The sequence below is a fragment of the Phaseolus vulgaris genome, chromosome 10 (assembly GCF_051622355.1).
Source record: "Phaseolus vulgaris cultivar YP4 chromosome 10, ASM5162235v1, whole genome shotgun sequence".
Lineage (NCBI taxonomy): Eukaryota > Viridiplantae > Streptophyta > Magnoliopsida > Fabales > Fabaceae > Phaseolus > Phaseolus vulgaris.
Genome location: NC_143507.1, coordinates 42,057,464 through 42,077,232, shown reverse-complemented (window position 1 = coordinate 42,077,232; position 19,769 = coordinate 42,057,464). Strand labels below are relative to the sequence as shown.

General features: G+C 34.1%; 3 protein-coding genes across 3 annotated transcripts; 1 reads left to right on the top strand and 2 right to left on the bottom strand.

The window, feature by feature from the left end:
* The first annotated feature begins 2,207 nt into the window (after positions 1-2,207).
* LOC137818864 (zinc finger CCCH domain-containing protein 62) lies at positions 2,208-5,493 on the top strand. Its single transcript, XM_068622497.2, has 9 exons — positions 2,208-2,484; positions 2,564-2,661; positions 2,854-2,968; positions 3,059-3,117; positions 3,632-3,683; positions 3,964-4,075; positions 4,339-4,437; positions 4,543-4,670; positions 4,779-5,493. The coding sequence occupies exons 1-9, from the start codon at positions 2,315-2,317 to the stop codon at positions 5,326-5,328; spliced, it is 1,383 nt and encodes a 460-aa protein (XP_068478598.1). The 5' UTR covers positions 2,208-2,314; the 3' UTR covers positions 5,329-5,493.
* Positions 5,494-7,403: 1,910 nt separating this feature from the next.
* Positions 7,404-9,896, bottom strand: LOC137819681 (tRNA(His) guanylyltransferase 2). Its single transcript, XM_068623598.2, has 2 exons — positions 9,578-9,896; positions 7,404-9,165 (listed from the first exon to the last, which is right to left on the bottom strand). The coding sequence occupies exon 2, from the start codon at positions 8,986-8,988 to the stop codon at positions 7,477-7,479; it is 1,512 nt and encodes a 503-aa protein (XP_068479699.2). The 5' UTR covers positions 8,989-9,165; positions 9,578-9,896; the 3' UTR covers positions 7,404-7,476.
* Positions 9,897-10,754: 858 nt separating this feature from the next.
* Positions 10,755-18,486, bottom strand: LOC137819680 (nuclear receptor coactivator). Its single transcript, XM_068623597.2, has 12 exons — positions 18,136-18,486; positions 17,185-17,263; positions 17,044-17,108; positions 16,838-16,921; positions 15,665-15,745; positions 15,168-15,326; positions 14,982-15,080; positions 13,536-14,899; positions 13,054-13,274; positions 12,834-12,979; positions 12,501-12,539; positions 10,755-12,416 (listed from the first exon to the last, which is right to left on the bottom strand). Exons 1-12 carry the CDS (start codon positions 18,232-18,234, stop codon positions 10,980-10,982), a joined length of 3,873 nt encoding a protein of 1,290 aa, XP_068479698.2. The 5' UTR covers positions 18,235-18,486; the 3' UTR covers positions 10,755-10,979.
* Positions 18,487-19,769: the final 1,283 nt, after the last annotated feature.

The following is a 19,769-nucleotide window of genomic DNA, read 5'->3' as shown; positions in this document are numbered from 1 at the left end:
GCTTTATTTTTCTAATGTAAACCAAAATTTTAATTAAAAATTTGCAGTTTTACCTTTTTCCTAGTCGTAGATGTTACCAATTGTTGTTCTTTAAACTTAATTAAATGGATAATGTAATTCGTATCTACTTTTGCTTAATAAAACACAGTTGAAGTGAACAAAAATGTTGAAATGCCGTTGTAATTGGTTATCTGAATCATAGTTATTGAAAAAATTATCCTTGCAGTTCATTACGACATAAATCATTATAACTATGTTTAGATATCGTCACATCACAAAGCAGTTTAGCTTAAGTTTCCCCTATATACGGTTGTTTGTTTGTAAGTCTAGTATATGGCTTGAGCAACATATGTTGGCTATGCTTTTGGACAGAAATAAAATACATTAACAGATCTTGAGGGTGGTTTGCGTTTACTATAAACAAAAGTAATACTGCATCAAACACCTTAAAAAAATAAATACCAAAGTATGAAAAACAAATTCATATAGCAAATCCACGTCCAGTTCTTGTGAATTAGGTTCTCCTGGTTAAATTCATCATCGTCATTCTCTAGGCTTGCATCTTTGTCTTCACAGCTCTTATTCAACTTTCACTAGTGTTGTAGCATTTACTATTTTCAACAATCTCTTCATCAAGTAGCATTGAGACAACCAACCTCATAATCCAAATGTTTCTCATTTTCTCTGTTGTTATCTTTTGCATTTGTTAGATCCTAAAATACTTCCTCGGTCAATACTCAGAATTTATAGCCTTGGATGGATAATATGTTTCTTGAATAACAAACTCGATGCTTTCACTTGTATGTCTATTGTCCGCTCATAGTGTCTATCGTCCACGAGGTGCAACACGAGGACAACGTCTGTCTTTTCGTTTAGCGTAGGTTTCTGTTAGTTTTCTGTATTCTCTGCTTTATAAAACTGCCTTCTCAGATGTTTTTCCTTTCATACGTTTCTTGTTTGCATTTTTGTTTTCTCTCAATTGGTTTGTGAAGCTTATTGTCTAAAGCAATTTTTAAACACCTTGCTGTCATGGAGATCAAATACTTGCAAAGGAAATGAAGAGTTTTATGGCTTTCTAAGAGAGCTCTGTTGGGTTTCTCTGATCTTTCTCTTCTCCCTTTGTTTTCTTGCTTTTCTTTCTTTCTTTCTTTCATCCCTCTTGTTTTCTTTTTTGCATCATGAATGAAGATACAGCTCAATCCCCTTCTGTCACAATTTTCTATATCTTCATCCAAGTAAAAAGTCTGCTACACCTCTTGTTTCTCTCGTTCTTAGTTCAAAACATTATCATTCATGGATTAGGTCCATGATTACGCTTTAAGTTCCAAGAACAAACTTGAGTTTATTGATGGCCCTGCTTGTTGAACCTGTCGAGGAAGTTGTTTCTTATCAAGCTTGGAAACGATGTAGCACGTGGTGGTTTCTTTTCTTGGCTTTTTCAATCGGTCTCACCTAAAATACGAAAAAACATCTTGTGGATGGATAAAGGTGAAGAGATTTTGAATGATTTGAAAAACAAGTTTTTCAAAGATAATCTCTAGAGAATTTCAGAGCTGCAGATGGAGGCTTCATTCATCTTTGAAACAAGGAAATCTCACGGTGATTGAATTCCTTACAAAATTAAGAGTTTTATGGGATGAACTAGATAATTTTTGGACTGATCTTACTTGCAGTTGTAGCATCATATTTTCTTGCAGGGTTATTTCTTTGATTTCTCAAAGAAAGTGAAAAGATCATGCTAAACAATTCCTAAAGTTGATATTTGGAGTCTTTGTTCCAATTCATTCCTACATAGTCATAGATAAAAAATTCCCATAGTCAAATTTTAAACTATTATGTATTATAAAATTATTAACTTTTATAATGATTATTTCAAAGGAGATACATATGATGATTTGTTACTGTAAATATAATATATATATATATATATATATATATATAAACCAAATTCTTTCTTTTAAACATAAGTTTTTTATATAATTAAAAAATAAATTTAAGTACAAAACATAAATTGATATGCAGTTGTTTTATTTACAACATCAAAACCTAAAGAAAACCAAGTGATACTGAAGACAAAAGAAATAAAATATAAACTTTCTTTTTTAAGAAAATGAAAGAGAAACTATATCTTATATTATTTTCTTTTAATTATTCTTTATGGTACTATTAATTATTAATATAATAATAGCTAATATTTATTTATTTTATTTATTTTTGAATCTCATTCACCTGAAAAACCCTGTTTTTGCAACGGTCAAGTTCCTCTGCAACTCCCTCTTTATATTGCTGAAACACTCTACACTTTCATTCACCTATGGCGACCAAAGATTCTCCTATGGAACTGCTCGATAGCACCACCGAATCCGAAGGATCCGACCCGGATTCCGACTGTGATGATTCGGGAGAAGACCCCGATTACGACGCGCTCGAAGAAACACATAGCAAGTTCTCAAACCTCTCACTTAAGCACAAGGCAAAAGCGCGGTAAAATCGTGAACCGATTCCGCCCCATTGTTTAAAATCAAACTTTTAAGCCTTATTTGGTTGTAACTTTGGTATACAGCTTTATCGAGGAGAAGGGTCAAGGTGAGGAAGTGTTGGAGGTCACTGCATCTGTAAATGATGGAGAGAGTTTTGGGAAAGTTCAAAAGTTATTCGAAGGTTAATCCTCATTTTTTTGTTTTTTGGGTTTTACTATGAAGAGGTTAACTATCGTTAGCTACACTTTTTTCAAGTCTTTCTTTTAAACCCTTTGTGTTCTTATTTAGAAGTGGAAATAGAACTGAACATGATGCGTGTTTTTGGCTGTGTTTAAGTTTTTCTATTGAACGTGTCATTTTTTTTGGTTGGCAGAGGGATTGTTGAAGAAATTGAAAGTGGATGAATGCAAGTTGTATTTGAGGAAGAATGGTCTTAGGCTAACTGGAAATAAGGACACGCTTATACAACGCATAAAGGAGCACTTTGAGTAAATAATATTTTCTGTGCAACACTGCAACTAGCAGTTTTTCTTTTTTTTTAAAGTTGCATGGTTTCTCTAATGCTTTGGGATTTTCAGGATTTTAAATGGAGGGGAGCAAAGGTATCCGCCTTCTAGCTTTGTGTTGAATTGTAAAGGTGGGTTCTTGTGTGTTTTTTAAATATGTTGCTTAAATACAGCATTTCTAAAAGTTATGAGATTACTTGTGTTTTTTTAAATATGTTGCTTAAATGCAGCATTTCTACAAGTTATGAGATTACTTGTTCGGATCAACATAATATGTAAACTGATTCGTTGTGTTCCTCATAAGTTTGAAAGAAATAATGTGATAATTCGAACCACAAGAATATTTGGAGCTCTTTAGTTTTTTCAAAACATTGTTTCCAAGTCAAAATTTTAATTAAGTACCCTGTTTTTGAAATCTGGTATTAAGCATTCACGTGTATTCCCATTATTAAAGTTGTTATACATATTTCTTGTTTGTATTATTTACTTTTCTGATTTCTGTATCTGTTTAACAGTTTCTGCAGTTAGCTACATCCTATAGATTTGTGATCATCATCTTTTAGTTTATGTTTGCTCAAACTCGGTTGGCCTATTTTCTTTATCATCCATATGCTTCAGAACCTGAAAATAGTTTGGCTTGTGCAGGTGATGCATGCACTGGTGATGTTGTTTTGTTTGAGCAAAATGTCTATGAAATGTAAGCTGTTTTTTTATAACATTTTTCTATCTCAATGCATGGTAAATGGCAAAGACCTCACATGCTATATTTTATGCACTGAAACTTTTTTGAAGGCATACATATATGCATAAAGATTGACTAGCACAGCATTGTTATGCTTACTGCTTACTAACATATATGCCATTGGATATATTGTCCAGCGAGGACTGACTTCCAAAGGAGAGATTAATGATATTGGTGAAGTTCAATTCTAAATTACAGCCATCTTCTAGTTTCCTTATCAGATTTGGTTTCCTAGGTTCAACATCGCATCCAGGAGTGCTAGTGGTCCACCTTGTGGCACAAGGATTGTTGCAGGCCGCATAGTGAAAGAAAGCTATGGTGCTGCTAAACAACAGCATACATTTACGGTGAGAATAAATTTAGATAGTTCTCTTTGATGGATACTGACAATAGGGCAAAGTGTGCTTCTCTTACACAAGGGTACCAGTCACTTGTTTACCGAACTACAGAATTTTCTTGGAACATATTTTTATATACCAATCATGACGCATATTATCTCTCCTTGGCTAGCAGCAGTATAGTTTAAGCTGCTAGCTTGTTGGTTATCTTTGAATCATTATTTTTATTTTCCAGTAACAATATGCTTTGTACTCGTCCTGTTCATAAACAGATTGAAGTGCTCTGGAGTAAAGGAGAAAAGCCTCTCCCTCCCCTTTACCCCCTACTGATTAAGGGTCGAAACCTTTACAGGCTGAAGACTATGAGACAGGTTTCTCTCGTTTGCTAGCATTTCTCTTTCTGATTTCAAAGAGAGCTATTCCACTTTGACACAGATTCCTTAAATGATTAATATGTTCTGTGTCCCTAATATTAGAAATGGGAAGATGAAGCAAAGAGGCAGAAAATATTGATGGAAAAACACTCAAGGGGATATCTTGCTAGGGCAGATAGAGAATCAAGGATTCAAGAAAAGGAGAAGAGGAAAATTAATAAGGAAAATAGGTACTTGATTTCAGATTTAAAGTATCTTGTCTTCTACACTGCCACTGTTAATAGTACTAACTAATGATTACAAAATAATTTCATGTACTTTCTACGTTATATGTTCAGGGTCTACAAAAAGGAAGCAAGGAACCAATGTCAACCTCAAGCAACAAATGTAGTCATTAATCCAGGAAAACCCGAATTTCCATCTCGAAATTCAGGTTTATCTGTCAATATAATGAACGAAAGGTCCTCTATTTTAAATAATCCAGCAGCAACTTTAGGAAGAACATCATTTGCTGTTCATAGTATGCCTAATCAGCAAGCTATAATTGGTGGTGTGAGGGGAGCTGAACTTGGTGCAAACTATAATTATGCAGACCCCCATTTCAGAGAAAACCTACCTAGTATTGTGAATTGCAACCGTATGGCCGAGAAGACAACTCATTATAGGAAGCCTTTGGCAAATGCCCACCATCACCCATTCGTGGCCTCCAACAGAGAAAGCTATCACCCATTCATGGCCTCCAACAGAGAAAGCTATAACCCATTAATGGCCTCCAACAGAGAAAGATATAAGCTAAATCAGGTGTGTAGACATTTTTCCCGTGGAAGGTGCTATTTTGGGGACGACTGCAAATTCTTACATGATTTTAGAGACAGAGGGAATGCATGAATTAAAGAAAAATTATGAGGGCATGATTTCATATGTTGTGCCATTCAAATGTTCTGTTTTTTTTTATTGGAAAATAGAACAAATTTTGTCTGTCCTCTTATTGTGGTGTTTCCCTCTTATTGCCAATTTTCCAAGATTACAAGATTTTGTGGTGTTTCCCTCTTATTGTCAATTTTCCATCCTGACCTCTTCTTTCCTTCCTTTCACTTCAGTATTACAATGAAATAATAATTTATATAGTTGAAATGTGAATGTAAAAATAAGAAAAGTTTTCAATGAATCCATAATAATGGGTTACTCTAACCGTAATTATATATATATATATATAATTTCCTAATACTTATATTAAAATGATACAATTTAAACTAGGTATAATTTTGTAAGGTGGTAGTAAGGAATATATGTAGTAGTTATTTTAGAGGACAAAGAGGATGTTTAATTATTTATTTTATTAAATAAAAATTTATTTTATTTATTAAAAGGATAAAATTGTCTAACTAAAAAGTGACATCAAAAGAAATTAGAAAAATATGTATATCCCATGTTTATATTTTTTTTTTACTATATGCATTTTTTTATTAAATTTAATACATGTTATTTGAAAAAAATCATATTAATTTTAATTTCTGAAAATTAAAAGAAAGAGTGATTCTTAAAATAAATTATCTGGCGTACCAAAAACAAATACATTAGAACACGTGTATATATATAATAAAATATCCTCACATTTTGAATAAAAATAATAATAAAAAATATATTATTTACCTCGTTGTAAAAATATCACTTGTAATATCAATATTTGGCAATATATAGGCTTCGTTCGATATTTAGTTCAAAACTCATTACTCATTGTAGATCAATAAAATAAAATAATCAAACATTAAATTATATTTCATACAAAAGTTTACATTCCATAATAAGTAATTTGAAAAAACAAAGTTATGATTATGTTATCTATAATAGTTTTTGCATACTTCTTGATGGTTCAATTAAGAATGGTCTCATTAGCTTCAAGACTAACTACTTCAAGCAAGAGTCATAAATCACTTTCTAAAATAGGTGCTTAGAAAATAGCTTATGAATTAACCTATCCAAAATTTAATAAATAGATTTCTAGATTTTACAATTTAAAGTGATTTAAGAGTGTATTTTTCCGAGATAGTATAATCTGAAATTTCTACAAATATAATAACCATGGATTGTATTATCAAGAGTGCAATATTATTTTTCTTTCAAAACATATAATTTGCAATAAAACAAAATCTCAAAATTATATTCTAGAGTACTTTATTTAGATGACTTTCGGATAACGCAATTTGAAAAATACTAAAACAGTTTGGATCCACCATTTGAAAAAATGGTATCCATTACAATCACTTATTACACACACTTAATTACACTACTATTAAAGAAGACTAAATTATCCATGTTGTTCCTCATAATTTTTAACTCCAAATTAAGTTTCTCCAACAATTTTCTGAATTGCAAAATCCTATCAAGGGAAATGTTATAAACAGAAAGCAATTACTATCAAAACATCATCACCTGAAATTCTCATTAGTTTTTTGCCATTATTTTGAAGGAATAAAGTTCATATGGATAACTTGAATCATTTTTTATTTTACAATGTTGCATTCTTTTTCTTCAAACCAGGTCTCTTTATGGGGGCATGTCAACTTAAAAGACCCATCACTGAGAGAATTGACATCAGACAAGTAGACATAGAAATGAAGTGGCTAAATTGGTCAATAACAGTGGTTGAAAATATATGTTAAACTCAGAATAAAACTTACTTACAAAAAATTGCAAGCAAACTCAGAATAAAATTATTACTGTTGCAGATAAATAGAAGTTTATATCTTTCTATAACATATATGCAAATTATTCATTGTTGCACCTATCTATTTTAATTCATATAAATATCAGGTTAGAGTTCTATGGAGTTAGGTAGTCAACTCTTTTTTGGAAGGGAAGGAGTAAAGGGATCTACGACTGGCATAAACAATAAAATCTATGTAGCACTTCCTGATTTCAAGCAAATTAAATAAGAAAATATAAATGTAAAACCAGGAACGTGAAACCAAATCAATAAAATTTCTAGCAACAATAAATAAAGTACAAATTTAATTTGCAGACTCAATGATACAACTATTCATGAAGGATGTTTAGGTGTTCCAACCAAAAGGTTGGTCCAATAATGTCAATATGTTCCACAATGACCTCTCCTTTACTTTCAAAAGAGTTTCCATTGTCATGGTCCCTATAAACTGAGGATCCTAGTCGGAACATGGCTGGTAATTTACTGTAGTCAATAGCCAACTCTTCAACTTTCTTTTGCAACTGACCACCCTTTAAATTATTCTGGGCTTCTCTCTTGCTTTTTCCAGATGCAACTAGCTTCCAGAAACAAGAGTTATATTGATTGTTGATGTGGCAATCCACCTGTCTCCATGAAAGGTAGTCCCTTAGAATCTCAGTAGATGGATAGCACACTGCTCGTCCATCAAAGGAAGGAGGGTACTTTAACTCACTCTGTGGGAAGAACTCATTCCATCTCATCACATAAGTGGATGTGAAGAGAGACACAATGGCTGAAACTATTTTATTAGCTCTCCTTTGGTAAAGATTACTGCTTTTCTTAACAATAAAACTGTACTCATCACTAACCCCATAGGCAAAGACTATATCCTCACAAAACTTTTCTAAGACAGAAACTGCACACAAATTCATCAAATTAAGGGCTCTATCATCATTTGGCTTCACAAATTCATGTACCTCAGAAAATCTGTGGAAGTGGCATCCATCTATTCGAACTACAATCCATGTAGATGGCATCAATTTGCTATCAAACTCAAAGGATCTCACATACTCTGGAGTCACATTGTTAATCTCTTCAATAAAACCACCGAGTTCCTTCAAAAGAACAGTATGCTCATTCCAAAATCTCTTACCAGCTATTTTCTTGGAATGCACAGTAATTATCTTCCGTCTGTTCCTTTTAATTGGAGCACCATTATCAGTATATTTCACAATATCCTCTACTACTGTCTTTAGAACACAAGACCCTTGTCGGAATATTGGCTCCACTTTATTGTAATTGACACTGAACTCATCAAATAACAGATTGTTTAGGTCACTTTTGTCAAAACCCTTGATGAAATCCCATGCTTCCTTCTCATTCATTCCACGTTCAACAAGACGCCAAAGACATTGCTCATGTTGATTACTCAAATGACAAATATTCTGCCGCCACAAAAGATACTCTTGAAGGGCTTCTGTGGACGCACAAGGTATGACTCGCCCGTGGAAGGAAGGAGGACTTTGCAGTTCCTTGTGCGGAAAGAACTCACCCCATTTTCGTAGAAAGACAGAGGAGAAAAAAGAAGTAATTATGGATAACACTTTGCTAGCACGCCTTTCGTAAAACTTGGAGGCCTTCTTCAATACAAAAGTATACTCATCACTGAATCCATATGCAAAGACTACATCTGCATACTCTTCAAGAGTTTCAACAGCACAAGAGTTCATCAGCTTCAAAGTGTTTAGATCATAAGGCTTATGAAGGCTACAGGCATTTATCCAAACAAGGATGATATTGGGAAACATGACCTCTTCTTCAACTTCAAAACACTTGACATACTCATATTTGCTGTTTGCCATGCTGCATGCAAAAGTTTACACATACATGCTCTTTCTTCTCACATAAAACAACAGCTGCCACATGCTTGCTGGCTTTGCCCTTGTGCACAGAAGTCACAGCTATTGAATCTTCCCCCACCAATAACTTCAAATAGGACTTGCAAGCACACCAACAGGTGCGGTGGGTGGCAGTAAAATCTGTAATTTTAAAAGAATTAGAATTGCCTGAGAGTAGCAATGCATTCTACCATTATAAAAGGTTTATTACTATTAGTGCACACAAGTTAACAAACAAAACGGCAAAAGCCTTATCCCACTACAAGCACACACAAGTTAACAAAGCAAGTAAAACTATTTTTATTGTAATAATCATGGTTGTCAAACTCGCGAGTCATCTCGTTGACTCGTCTGAGTTTACGTTTCCACATACCGTACCGAGTTAACTCGTGGTAAACTCGGTTTTCTGAGTAAACTCGGCAGATTCTGAGCGAACTCGGTGAACTCGCTCAAACTCGCGAGTCTGCTCCGAGTTGGCGAGTTCAACTGGGTTTTCGTTTTAACCCAAAACGGTGTCCTTCTGAATGGGGAAAATTAAATGAAATAAACTGACCTTTAGGGTTTCGCTTTTCGTTTTCGTTTTGGTTTCACTTTGCGTCTTCTTTGGAGAGCGCGGAGGTGGTGCGTCTTCTCTGAACGAGTGCGGCGGTGGTGGCGATCGAGCGAAGGGATCGCGCGGTGGTAGCGATTAGGTCGCAGGGTGATGGTGGTTCGTACGTTCGTGCGTTCGGGCGGAGATTGCGGTGGTCGGGGGTTGCAGGTCGACGGTGGTGCCGGAGGTGCCGTAGGGTGGTGTGGAATTAGGGTTCCATTGCTATGTGGTGTGATTTAGGGAATTAGGGTTCTGTTTTTTTTATTGGGCTGCAGAATACAAGGTCCAAATTGGAATTTTTTTTATTTAATTGAGGTGCAGAGTTTTTGGTATAATTGATAAAAGATGGTATTTGGTTTCAATTATTCCAGTAAAAATAGTATTAGGTCAAAAGGTTTCAGATTGGAAAGTCAAGTAACTTCTCTGTCTATAAACTTTCAAAAACTGTAGAATTTGTTCGGTTGTTTTTACAGAAACCTGTTAAAAACTAATATAAAGAGTTAAAATGTTATAAAATCCAAGTATTTGTATACAATAGGTTATACATTCTCAATATTAAAAACACAAAATCCATTATTATTTACTAGATTTTCACCAAACTTCTGAGGGCTCAGTTTTTTGTTTATTAATTGGAAATGGAAATTTTAGTGTATATTTACATTAAGTTATGTTTACTTGATGTTCTTTAGTCAATAAAAACACTCCCCTCAGCATTTCGATTGTAATTATCAACATTTCTGCAAAAAGAAAAATATATAAACTCGAGATTTTCATTAACAATGTTTGAACACAAGCTTTGCTATTGATGTACCTGTCCATCAAAGCCATGAATAAACGTTGTATGAAAAATGTCGATGCGGAAAAAAATACATTTAAGAACACTCTTTCTATAATATTTTTCCCTTAAATATGTTTTTATTAAAAACGATAATAATTCATTCCGAATTTGCTTTTTCCAAAATATTTTTTTTTTTTATATTCTGGATTTTCATTTTGGAAAGGATATTTTTGGAAATTTAAAAGTATATATAAAGTGCAGGTTCAGAAAAGTTGGGTGTAAGAAGAATTTGCCTAAAATAAAAATAAAATAGGTATATAATAGAAGCTAATATTGGCCTAAATATGAATGGGTGCAAAATAGAAAAAGAAACTATTTACAACAGACACAATAGATGTGATCCCCCTATAGTTACAAAGCAGAAGCATATTTATTCAACATGCTTTATGTTTATTTATAAGTAAATAATTATCAATTTCCGGCATACTTTAATGCACTAATATTCAACATTATTTGCTTGGTTCCAGAGTTTTCAACAACCAAAATTGGAGGGGCACTGATTTGGACATTTTAGGCTTTGTAACTTCATTGTGCATTACTGACAGAGTTGCTCTTGTTAACACCTTGCATATCCATAGGGGAGTTTGTTATACTACTAACAGAGCCAAGGGTCTGAGAACTCAACTGTGGACTTGCTGGACAAGCTTCAGGATTACCGGCACTTATGGCATGAATAGCACCTGAGCTTATTTGGGGACTCATCGGAGTTCGTTGACTGATTTGCTGAGGGCTTGCTTGCTGCTGTGTTTGTTGGTTCAATGGTGGAACTCCCATTGATGGAGATCCCACTTGTGGGGGAGAAACAACTGCCTGCAATTGTGAACTTGTTTCTTGCTGCTGCTGCTGCTGCAACTGTTGTTGAATTTGTAACTGCTGTTGGTGTTGCTGCTGTTGTTGGGGTTGTTGTTGTTGCTGCTGCTGCTGATTCATATAAAGATTCATCCCTGCCATCATCTTTGGTGGACCCATAGGTCCAATTGGCCGCTGCATTGTATTAGCCCTACCCAACATTGAAAGACTGGCAGTGCCAGGATGCATTTGTCTGGCACCAGAGATGCCAGCTATGTTGGACTGAGGGGAACCTAACATGCTTCCACGAGTCTGTACCAATCTAAGCCTCGATAAAATCTCAGCAGATGTGGAATTTAGCGATCCGGACCTGAATTGTTGGCTTATGGAATTAGTAATATTTGAAGTCTGGCTAAGATTCATAGGATTCTGACCCGTATTTCCCATGCCAGAAATAGATGTCATTGGTGCTGAGATTCCACTTCCTCCTATTCCTCCCCTTGCACCTCCCATACCCATAGGATTGCCCATGGGTGCAAGCCCAACTAGGTTACTTCTCAAATTACCCATTCCCATAGCTTGTCCAAGTCCCATCATCATTTTCCTTTGCATTTGTGGCTGCTGCTGCTGCTGCTGCTGTTGTTGATGTTGTTGGAACATCTGAATCTGGAGAGCCGAAGATTTGTTGAGCATGTGATTACCTAACGGCATGTTGGAGTTCTGTCCAACTGGATTTAAGTGTGAAAGCTGATTTGTCCCAAGCATCATAGGAGATCTCTGGAACTGGGGATTCTGCTGTTGAATGAGTGTGTGTTGATTTTGTTGCAGCTGCTGCTGCTGCTGTACAGTTTGTTGAGAGTCCAGTTGCTGTGGTCTTGAAGACATTGAAACACCAGAGAGAAGTCCTTGAGAAATCTGTAAGGCTTGGGGGTTTCCAGGTGGCAACATCCTTGGGTTTGTTACAAGATTCTGAGATAGGTTTATAGATGCATTATTTCCAGGAGCTGGTTTTGCAACTTCATTAGATGACTGGCCAGGTACGGATTCTCCGTATTGTTGCATTTCAACTACAGAATTATTAGGAGGCGTAGATTGATTGCCCAGTGGAAGGTTCACACGGTTTGGTTTAAGTTGGATCCGGTCATCTTCCTTCACATATCCTTCGTGTATCATCTACAATAGGAAGATTAAACTATTCAAAAAACAAACTTGCAAAGATATGTTTTAGAAGGATCTGTCTAAGATAGAGTGACCTACCTGTGAACAGAACTGTTGAGCAAGCAAATCCGCAGAATGCTGATCCACAAAAGTCACATAAATCAGAGCAATAAACTTGTAGAAACCCCCTCACATTAATATTACTGTGACCCTTTTAATGAATCTAGGATAGGCTTTATCATCATCTTAGAATGTGAATTTGGACATAACTCAAGCTCATAAAACTACTTTTAAAGTAAAGATTGCCTTCCACTTGTATATTCTATTAAAGTCCTATCTCAAGTCAATGTGGGAGTTGGATTTTATACACACACACATGTATGTATGTATATATATATATATATATATATAAAGATCTACAGTGAAACTTACAGTATTGGGTAATGTGAGGAGATAATCCTCTGCAGCTAGGTAATCAGCCTCTTCAGCATCCCCGTAATACAGAGCAACAGTACCATCAGATTTCTCGAATATTATCATCCTAGTTCGCAACCTTGGAACTACAGAAACATGATTTCCTGAATAAAAATGGAATGTCAGATAAGGAAGACGAAATATATATTTCCAAAAAGCTAGAGAAATTGCGACAAACCTTGAACTACACGCTCAGGCACACAAAATGTTATGATTCTCATTTTACACGCATTCATACTCCCACCTATAAGTGACTTTGACAAAGAGATTGAATCGTCTATCACTCCCTCGTTACTAGTTGAATTGGCAAGATGTGGTGTTATATGTTGTGTTACAAATGCATTTTGCTTCTTCATTTGAAAATCCTCGACCCTATTCTTCTTGAAGTTAAGTTGATGCCTGAAAGAAGTCCATACCATATATGTAAGAACACAAAACATGACATTGCCACTGTGTTTCAAAAGAAGGGCAAAGGCTAATCCATTAAAATAAATCAAATTATCAAAGAAAATAAAATCTACGATAATAGATTAAATATTTATCGAACCCACACCACCACAGAATATTTGCATTATATTTTTAAGGATAAATCCGTGGAATATCAGAAATATTGGATTATAAAAGACATCGAGATGCAGTTTTAAATTCCTCATAAAATACCTCATTGTCACAACTTCAATTTTTGAGAACCGATCAAGCATATTTTGAAGGCCTTGATCAACCAAACCTGAGGTCACAACTGAGGGACTATTAGCATTCAGTGGGACACTGGTTGTGCCAACACTAACAGGAGAGCCAACTCCATTCATTGCCGGAGTCTTAGGAAGGGAATTAGATCTCCGTTTTGCAGCTAGTTGTGCCTGCTGTTGTCTTTGTGTAGAATCATTTGATGGAGTTCCAACAGTGGCAGGAACTGAGACCATTGATGTCTTGTCTTTTTGTGATGTACCGGGCACAGCAGCCATTGAAGATGGTCCAAAACTTGGTCCTACTGCACCATTGGAAAATTCACCTGATTTTGAAGATAATGGGGAGTGAGGTAATGCCCCAGTCGACAACCGAGGGCTCTGAACTGATTTCCTTTTCTGATGCTGGTCATCTTTTTTTGTTTCTTTCTCTATATGCTGACTCAGGTTCCAGGCTGCCTGAGGGAAATTAGGTCTCATGAATGCATGCTGTGACAACTGATGCTGAATCCGCAACTGTTGTGGATCTAATATGTTTGTTTCCATTTCCATTTCACTCTTATTGCGGTTTGTCTTTGCACCATCTACCTTTTCCATTTCAAACTGTTCTTCCTTTGCAACCAATCTCATGCCCTGCTGACCAGAAGTAAAGGAAACTGCCCCCATCTCTTGATTCATCCCCCCTTCGAAAACCTGCTGAGAAAACTTCTGAATGCTACTACTTCCATATGGAATACCTCTGGCCAAAGCTTGTTGTTGCAATGTATTCTGCCAATTCATATCTGGTCCTTGAAGAGATTCAACATGTGAACCTATTTGCTGATGCTGCATTGATTCAACAGCAGATGTAGGCCTCATTCTTTTTGCAATATTGGTTAAAGGCGATGCTTGTCCATCTTGATTATCCCTTTTTCCATGAAGAGAAGTACTTGAGTTTGCATGATCAGCATAAGAAATCAAGACATCTTGTGCAGAAGGAGAAGCCCCTGATGAATTAATAGAAGGAACTGGTCCCTGCTCCTGCAAATTTCTTGGATTTCCAACTGCCATTGCATATCTTGATTGATGGGACATCATTGAAAAGTTAGGGATGGAAGAATCAGGTATAAAATTCTTAGGTCTCAAGGCCATGGCAACATTCGGACTAAGATTTTGCATGGATTGATTTTCATGGGTCTGCTGTACAACAGCATTAGATACAGTGTTTCCCGAATCACCAAACCTGCTAATTGAACCTTCTTGCACTCTATCTATGCATACTTTCTTCCCATGAATTTTATTGGTAGAAGTAACAGCAAACTCTGGCATATTCCTTAATCGCTTTCTTGGCAAATTGAGCTGTAACATTAAATTCAACATTATTAAGATGCACCTAATACTGAACTACGTTCATAAAGGGGAAAAAATAACTTCAGTATACCTTTGTTGGAAGTGAACTTTCACACAGCCGATCTAACTTTGGAGTAGGGTCTAGATGAAGTTTTGGTTGTAATGATTTTAGTATTTTTGATTCAACTTCCTATTATCAATGTGAACATAGCTAAGTGAGATCAATGAAAAAATTATAGGAATTGGTCATTCAAGAATGATGATGGATCATACTCACCATCAGATCACCATATGTCCAAGACTTGTCAGTAATCGATGGAATGTCCTTAACAATATTTTCTAATGACATCTTGAGGCATACTTTGCTAACAGTAGGAGAACTTTCTGCAGACACACTACTCCCTTTTTCAGAAGAGCATCTTCGATAATCATGCACCTGGAGAGTGACAGGATTGATATAAAGCTCAATCTTATAAAAAATGTGCATCATTAAAAATTGATATTAAATATCGAATGGAAAATGCTAAGAAGCAACTACTGAAGAGGAAAAAATTTAAAAAGTGCATATTGGAACGGATAAGAAGTTGTCTATATTGTCTACAATTAATATAACTAGAAGTATAAGACGAGATATCAATATGAACAACAGAACCAATTAACCAAACTACAGCAGAGAAGAAAATTCACATCCTTTAGTAAATTTGTATATGAAAGTAAACTGAAATCTAAATGTTAACTTTAAAAGCAAAGCATCTAAAAAATAAAAAGGCTCACCTCACATATTAGTGCTCCATCAACATATTTGGCAGGTATATCATCAAGAATATCCCCAGGCAAGTGACCTGACTCAATGGCCTGCAAATACAGTATTATATAAAAAAAGGAATGTTAGTACATGAATCTTAACATAAACACACAAACTGAAATTTATAACAAAATTACAAAAAACATAATGTGTTGGATAAGCCACAGAATGTGAAGCTACACAAGGAAAGGTCTCAAACAACAGCAAATGTCTGGTTCAATTTATATTTCCAATCAGAATAATTAATAGCACGTAACAACAATTTTACAATGCCATTGCAGTGTGGAGCAGTATCAGGCAGTTACAGAGACTCAATTGGGTGGTCTTTTTCTTGTTGAAGCTGAACAGAAGCCCAGATAGCAGGTTTGTAATGCATGATAGGGGTGTAAGGTAGATGAGTAACAAAAACCCAATTTGGTCCCTGTTCCAGTGTTTTTTTGGGCTTTTGTAAAGTAAAAATGGCATCGAGCCTTGGTTAGGCCCAAAAGGGTAAACCCTAATCCCCTCCCATTTCCACAGCAAAAACAAACATCCTCACTTCTCTCTTTCTCTTCTCAACCCAACATGCCTTCTCTCTGCTCACCTTTGCCTTTTGAAATTTACTTGAGTGTTCTAATAAGAAAGATATGGTATGGGAATAAATAAAAATGTTCAAAATGATACATATATAATTTAGATATTCCTGATTGTATAGAATCAGCTCCTTAAATTTATTTCTATAATCATAACAGTAAAGATTGTGTATAAGAAAATTTTGAAATATCAGTCATCTTTGTGCTATCCCATTATAGTGTTTTTGGGGTCAGGATGTTTTCAATTTTCAGGAACTGAGTAAAGAACGTGAAAACAAATACCAAATCCAGTAACACTAAACTCAAAATTGTGAAACTCAATTATGAAGTCATTAAAAATTGATTGAATCAAGCCAAGACTCCTAAAGTCTAGCATGGGAATTTTGATACAAGCATAAAATAATGTATATTTTAAATTAGTACAAAGTGGTGAATGTCCCACTCAATGATTAGAAATGCTTACTATACATATGGCGAAAGTGCTGATTGTCGCAGTCAATGATTGTGAACCTTAGAATTTAAAATTTAAAACTGAAAGAACACGAAATTACAGGGTTCCAAGAGGATTACCAGGAAAAGACTTTCAGATGACCTATCATACGGGTGTAACAACTTTGGAAAATCTTGATATTTTGAATGATTTTCTGCCTCATTCTGAAAATTCACAAAATAGTTAACTTCAAAAGAATACATATAAAGGTCAAACTCCAAGATTCTACCACATTTTTGTTATTCCTTCAACTACAGCAAAATATTAATTGTTGTTTTAAACAAACCTCTGAAGGTTTTCCAATAGAATAACCATCTGCAAACAGGTTCAATGTGAAAGAAGCTTCCCTCTCTGTCAAAACAAGTAACTAAGTAAACACCACACTCAGGATTTATACACAAGTGAGCTATAAACTTTGATGGCTGACCTGCTAATGAAAGAGTTTCAGATGAAGCAGATGACTGGGGAATTTGAGCAATGTTTTCACCAGCCTCAACAAGACCACTCTGTATAAATAACGATAGTTAAGGAAATCAAGAAAGCAACTTAAATTCCAAAAGATTTAACAATTTCCGTTGTTTACATTAATTTTTTAACTGAACTTATTAGTCAAACTACAGATACTATGCCATGCAATTGCAACATAAGACAGGGTTACACGTTCTTTTTTAAGAATAGAACAATAGACCAATCTACTGAACTAATTAAATCCAGAAAACTCATTTTTTTCAAATTTCACATATTATTAAGCTAGCTCCCTTAGATCCCATCTCCGGAGCTGGAAATCATAAGAACAGACACGTATTAGCTGTATGCTTGTGTGGCCTCAGCCAATCCAACCAATTGATGCAGCTTATTTACTTTTCTAGATACCGTATAGTGGCGATAAAACAAAAGACTTTACTTTCGTTAGCAGACAATGATTTTCACATCTAACCTCCTCCCCACACATTCCCTAGCGCAACTATTCTTCATTACTTTTGTGTGTAATAATCTCAGTGAAACGGAAAATAACAATGGATGAAACTTCAATAAGCTTAGATAATAAATAAATGCTGTTTTCTCTATTTTCTTCCATAGGTATCATACGGCCCAAATTTCTCTGAATTCTTGGTTCGGAACAAAAAAGATCAGTTGAGTTAGGCACATTTAATGTAGTTGAACGCCTCTTCAAACCTCAGTTCAACACATTGTGAGGAACTATTCTTCAATTTTACTTGTAGATTAGAACAACACCCAAAAAAGATTAAAAAAAAATACATATCGAAAATGACAAGAAAAACACAAACTTGAGAATTAATTGAGAGGCCCAGAACTCAATTTCCGATTGTTTCTTGAAATATCGAATCGAATTACGGTTGCACATTGGTGATCTTACCTGGGACTTGGAATTGTCGGATGCGCCTTCGTGCGGTTGGGGAATTGACTTGGGGCGAAACCTAGTGCCGGTCTTGGAGACCTTGAAGGAGACCCCCATGGTGGGGGAGCACAATTTTGTGGGGAATAGTGAAGACAAAACAAAACCCTAGAAAATTAGCAGAAAACAATGAAGGAGAGAGAGAGAGAGTTAAAAGTGGTGTGTTGAGTTGAGTTAAAAGGTTTCAACTCAGCACAACACAACACATATATAGACAGAGAGAAAGAGAGAGAGAGAGAGGAGCAGTGTCGCACACAACATGCAATGTTCATTCGATTCGATTCGATTTGTGTTGAGTTTCTTTGTTTTCCCTTTCCGCTACGCGTAAAAAATATATTATTTTCTCGAAAACAAATACTATTTATCTTTTTTTTAAATTTATTATACATTATATTTTACAAAATACAATTAATTATTTAAAATAAATAATTTTAAAGTATAAATATTACACCTTTAGATAATATAAATTCAATTAGCAGTTAGATATCAATAATAAAGCTCATTAGATAATAAATTTCAAATCTATACCCAATAAATCCATTTAGAATATATATATATATATATATATATATTATGTTGAAACTAAATATATAGCTATAAAATTAATTAGTTAAATATATTAATATAGAAAAAATAATAGGTTTAGTTATCCCTAAATTATTTTGAATAGTTGTAGGTATACATTTCATACAGGAACTAAATATATATCTGTAAAATAATTAATTAATCAGATAAATACACTAAATTCAACTATGTAAAGTATGGTAAATTCTCTATCCAACACCATTTACATTTTTATTTCCCTAACTAGCATTGTTTTGTTTTTATTTCCTTATCTAACACCCTTTTGTTTTAATTTTCCTATCTAGCACCCTTTTATTTTTTATTTTCCTATCTAACACCATTTCAAAAATAAATAAATAAATAATAAATTATTATTTTTTTGATAATTTTAATTTTGAATGTATTAAGAAATAAGTATTTTTAATATTTAAAATAGTTATAAATATAATTAATAAATAAAGAAATGAGTTTTTACAAAATAAAAATAATAAATTAAAAATGTTTAGTTTAAAATTATTTTGTTAAAAATGAAGAAAATATGAAATTAAACCCTACAACAACATAAAAGTTGAATCTATAAACATAAATTAGTATTTATTTTTATTATTATTGATTATGTAATCATGTTAATTTCAAGTAAAAAATACAATACATAATTATAAAAAAAGCCAAAGTCATTTAGTATTAATTAATAGTGAACACACAAATAATATTGAAGTGTCTGCAAAATTTTAAAAAAAAAAACTAATGCAAATGTTACACTTAATGCTTGAAAATGAGAAGAAAAAAATGCGAAAATAAATAAGTATAGAAAATAAAAACAACAATAATAAAATATAAAAAAAAACAATGGCAAAAAAAATAATAACTAAAAACATATAAGATATAAAATAAAAACAAAACAAAATAAGATAAACATACAAGATATAAAAAAAAATCCAAAATAAAGACAAAAAATATAAGACGATACTAAATAAGTAGATGTTGATCCTAAAAAGAAAAATAAATGAAAGATGATCATTCATTTAATA

Coding starts and splice junctions, on each gene's coding strand:
- LOC137818864 (XM_068622497.2), top strand. CDS start 2,315: ATGGCGACCAAAGATTCTCCTATGGAACTGCTCGATAGCACCACCGAA. Junction 2,485..2,563: donor AAGCACAAGGCAAAAGCGCG/GTAAAATCGTGA, acceptor TTTGGTATACAG/CTTTATCGAGGAGAAGGGTC. Junction 2,969..3,058: donor CGCATAAAGGAGCACTTTGA/GTAAATAATATT, acceptor TGGGATTTTCAG/GATTTTAAATGGAGGGGAGC.
- LOC137819681 (XM_068623598.2), bottom strand. CDS start 8,988: ATGGCAAACAGCAAATATGAGTATGTCAAGTGTTTTGAAGTTGAAGAA.
- LOC137819680 (XM_068623597.2), bottom strand. CDS start 18,234: ATGGGGGTCTCCTTCAAGGTCTCCAAGACCGGCACTAGGTTTCGCCCC. Junction 17,109..17,184: donor TGAAACTCTTTCATTAGCAG/GTCAGCCATCAA, acceptor TTGTTTTGACAG/AGAGGGAAGCTTCTTTCACA. Junction 15,746..16,837: donor CATCTGAAAGTCTTTTCCTG/GTAATCCTCTTG, acceptor CTGTATTTGCAG/GCCATTGAGTCAGGTCACTT.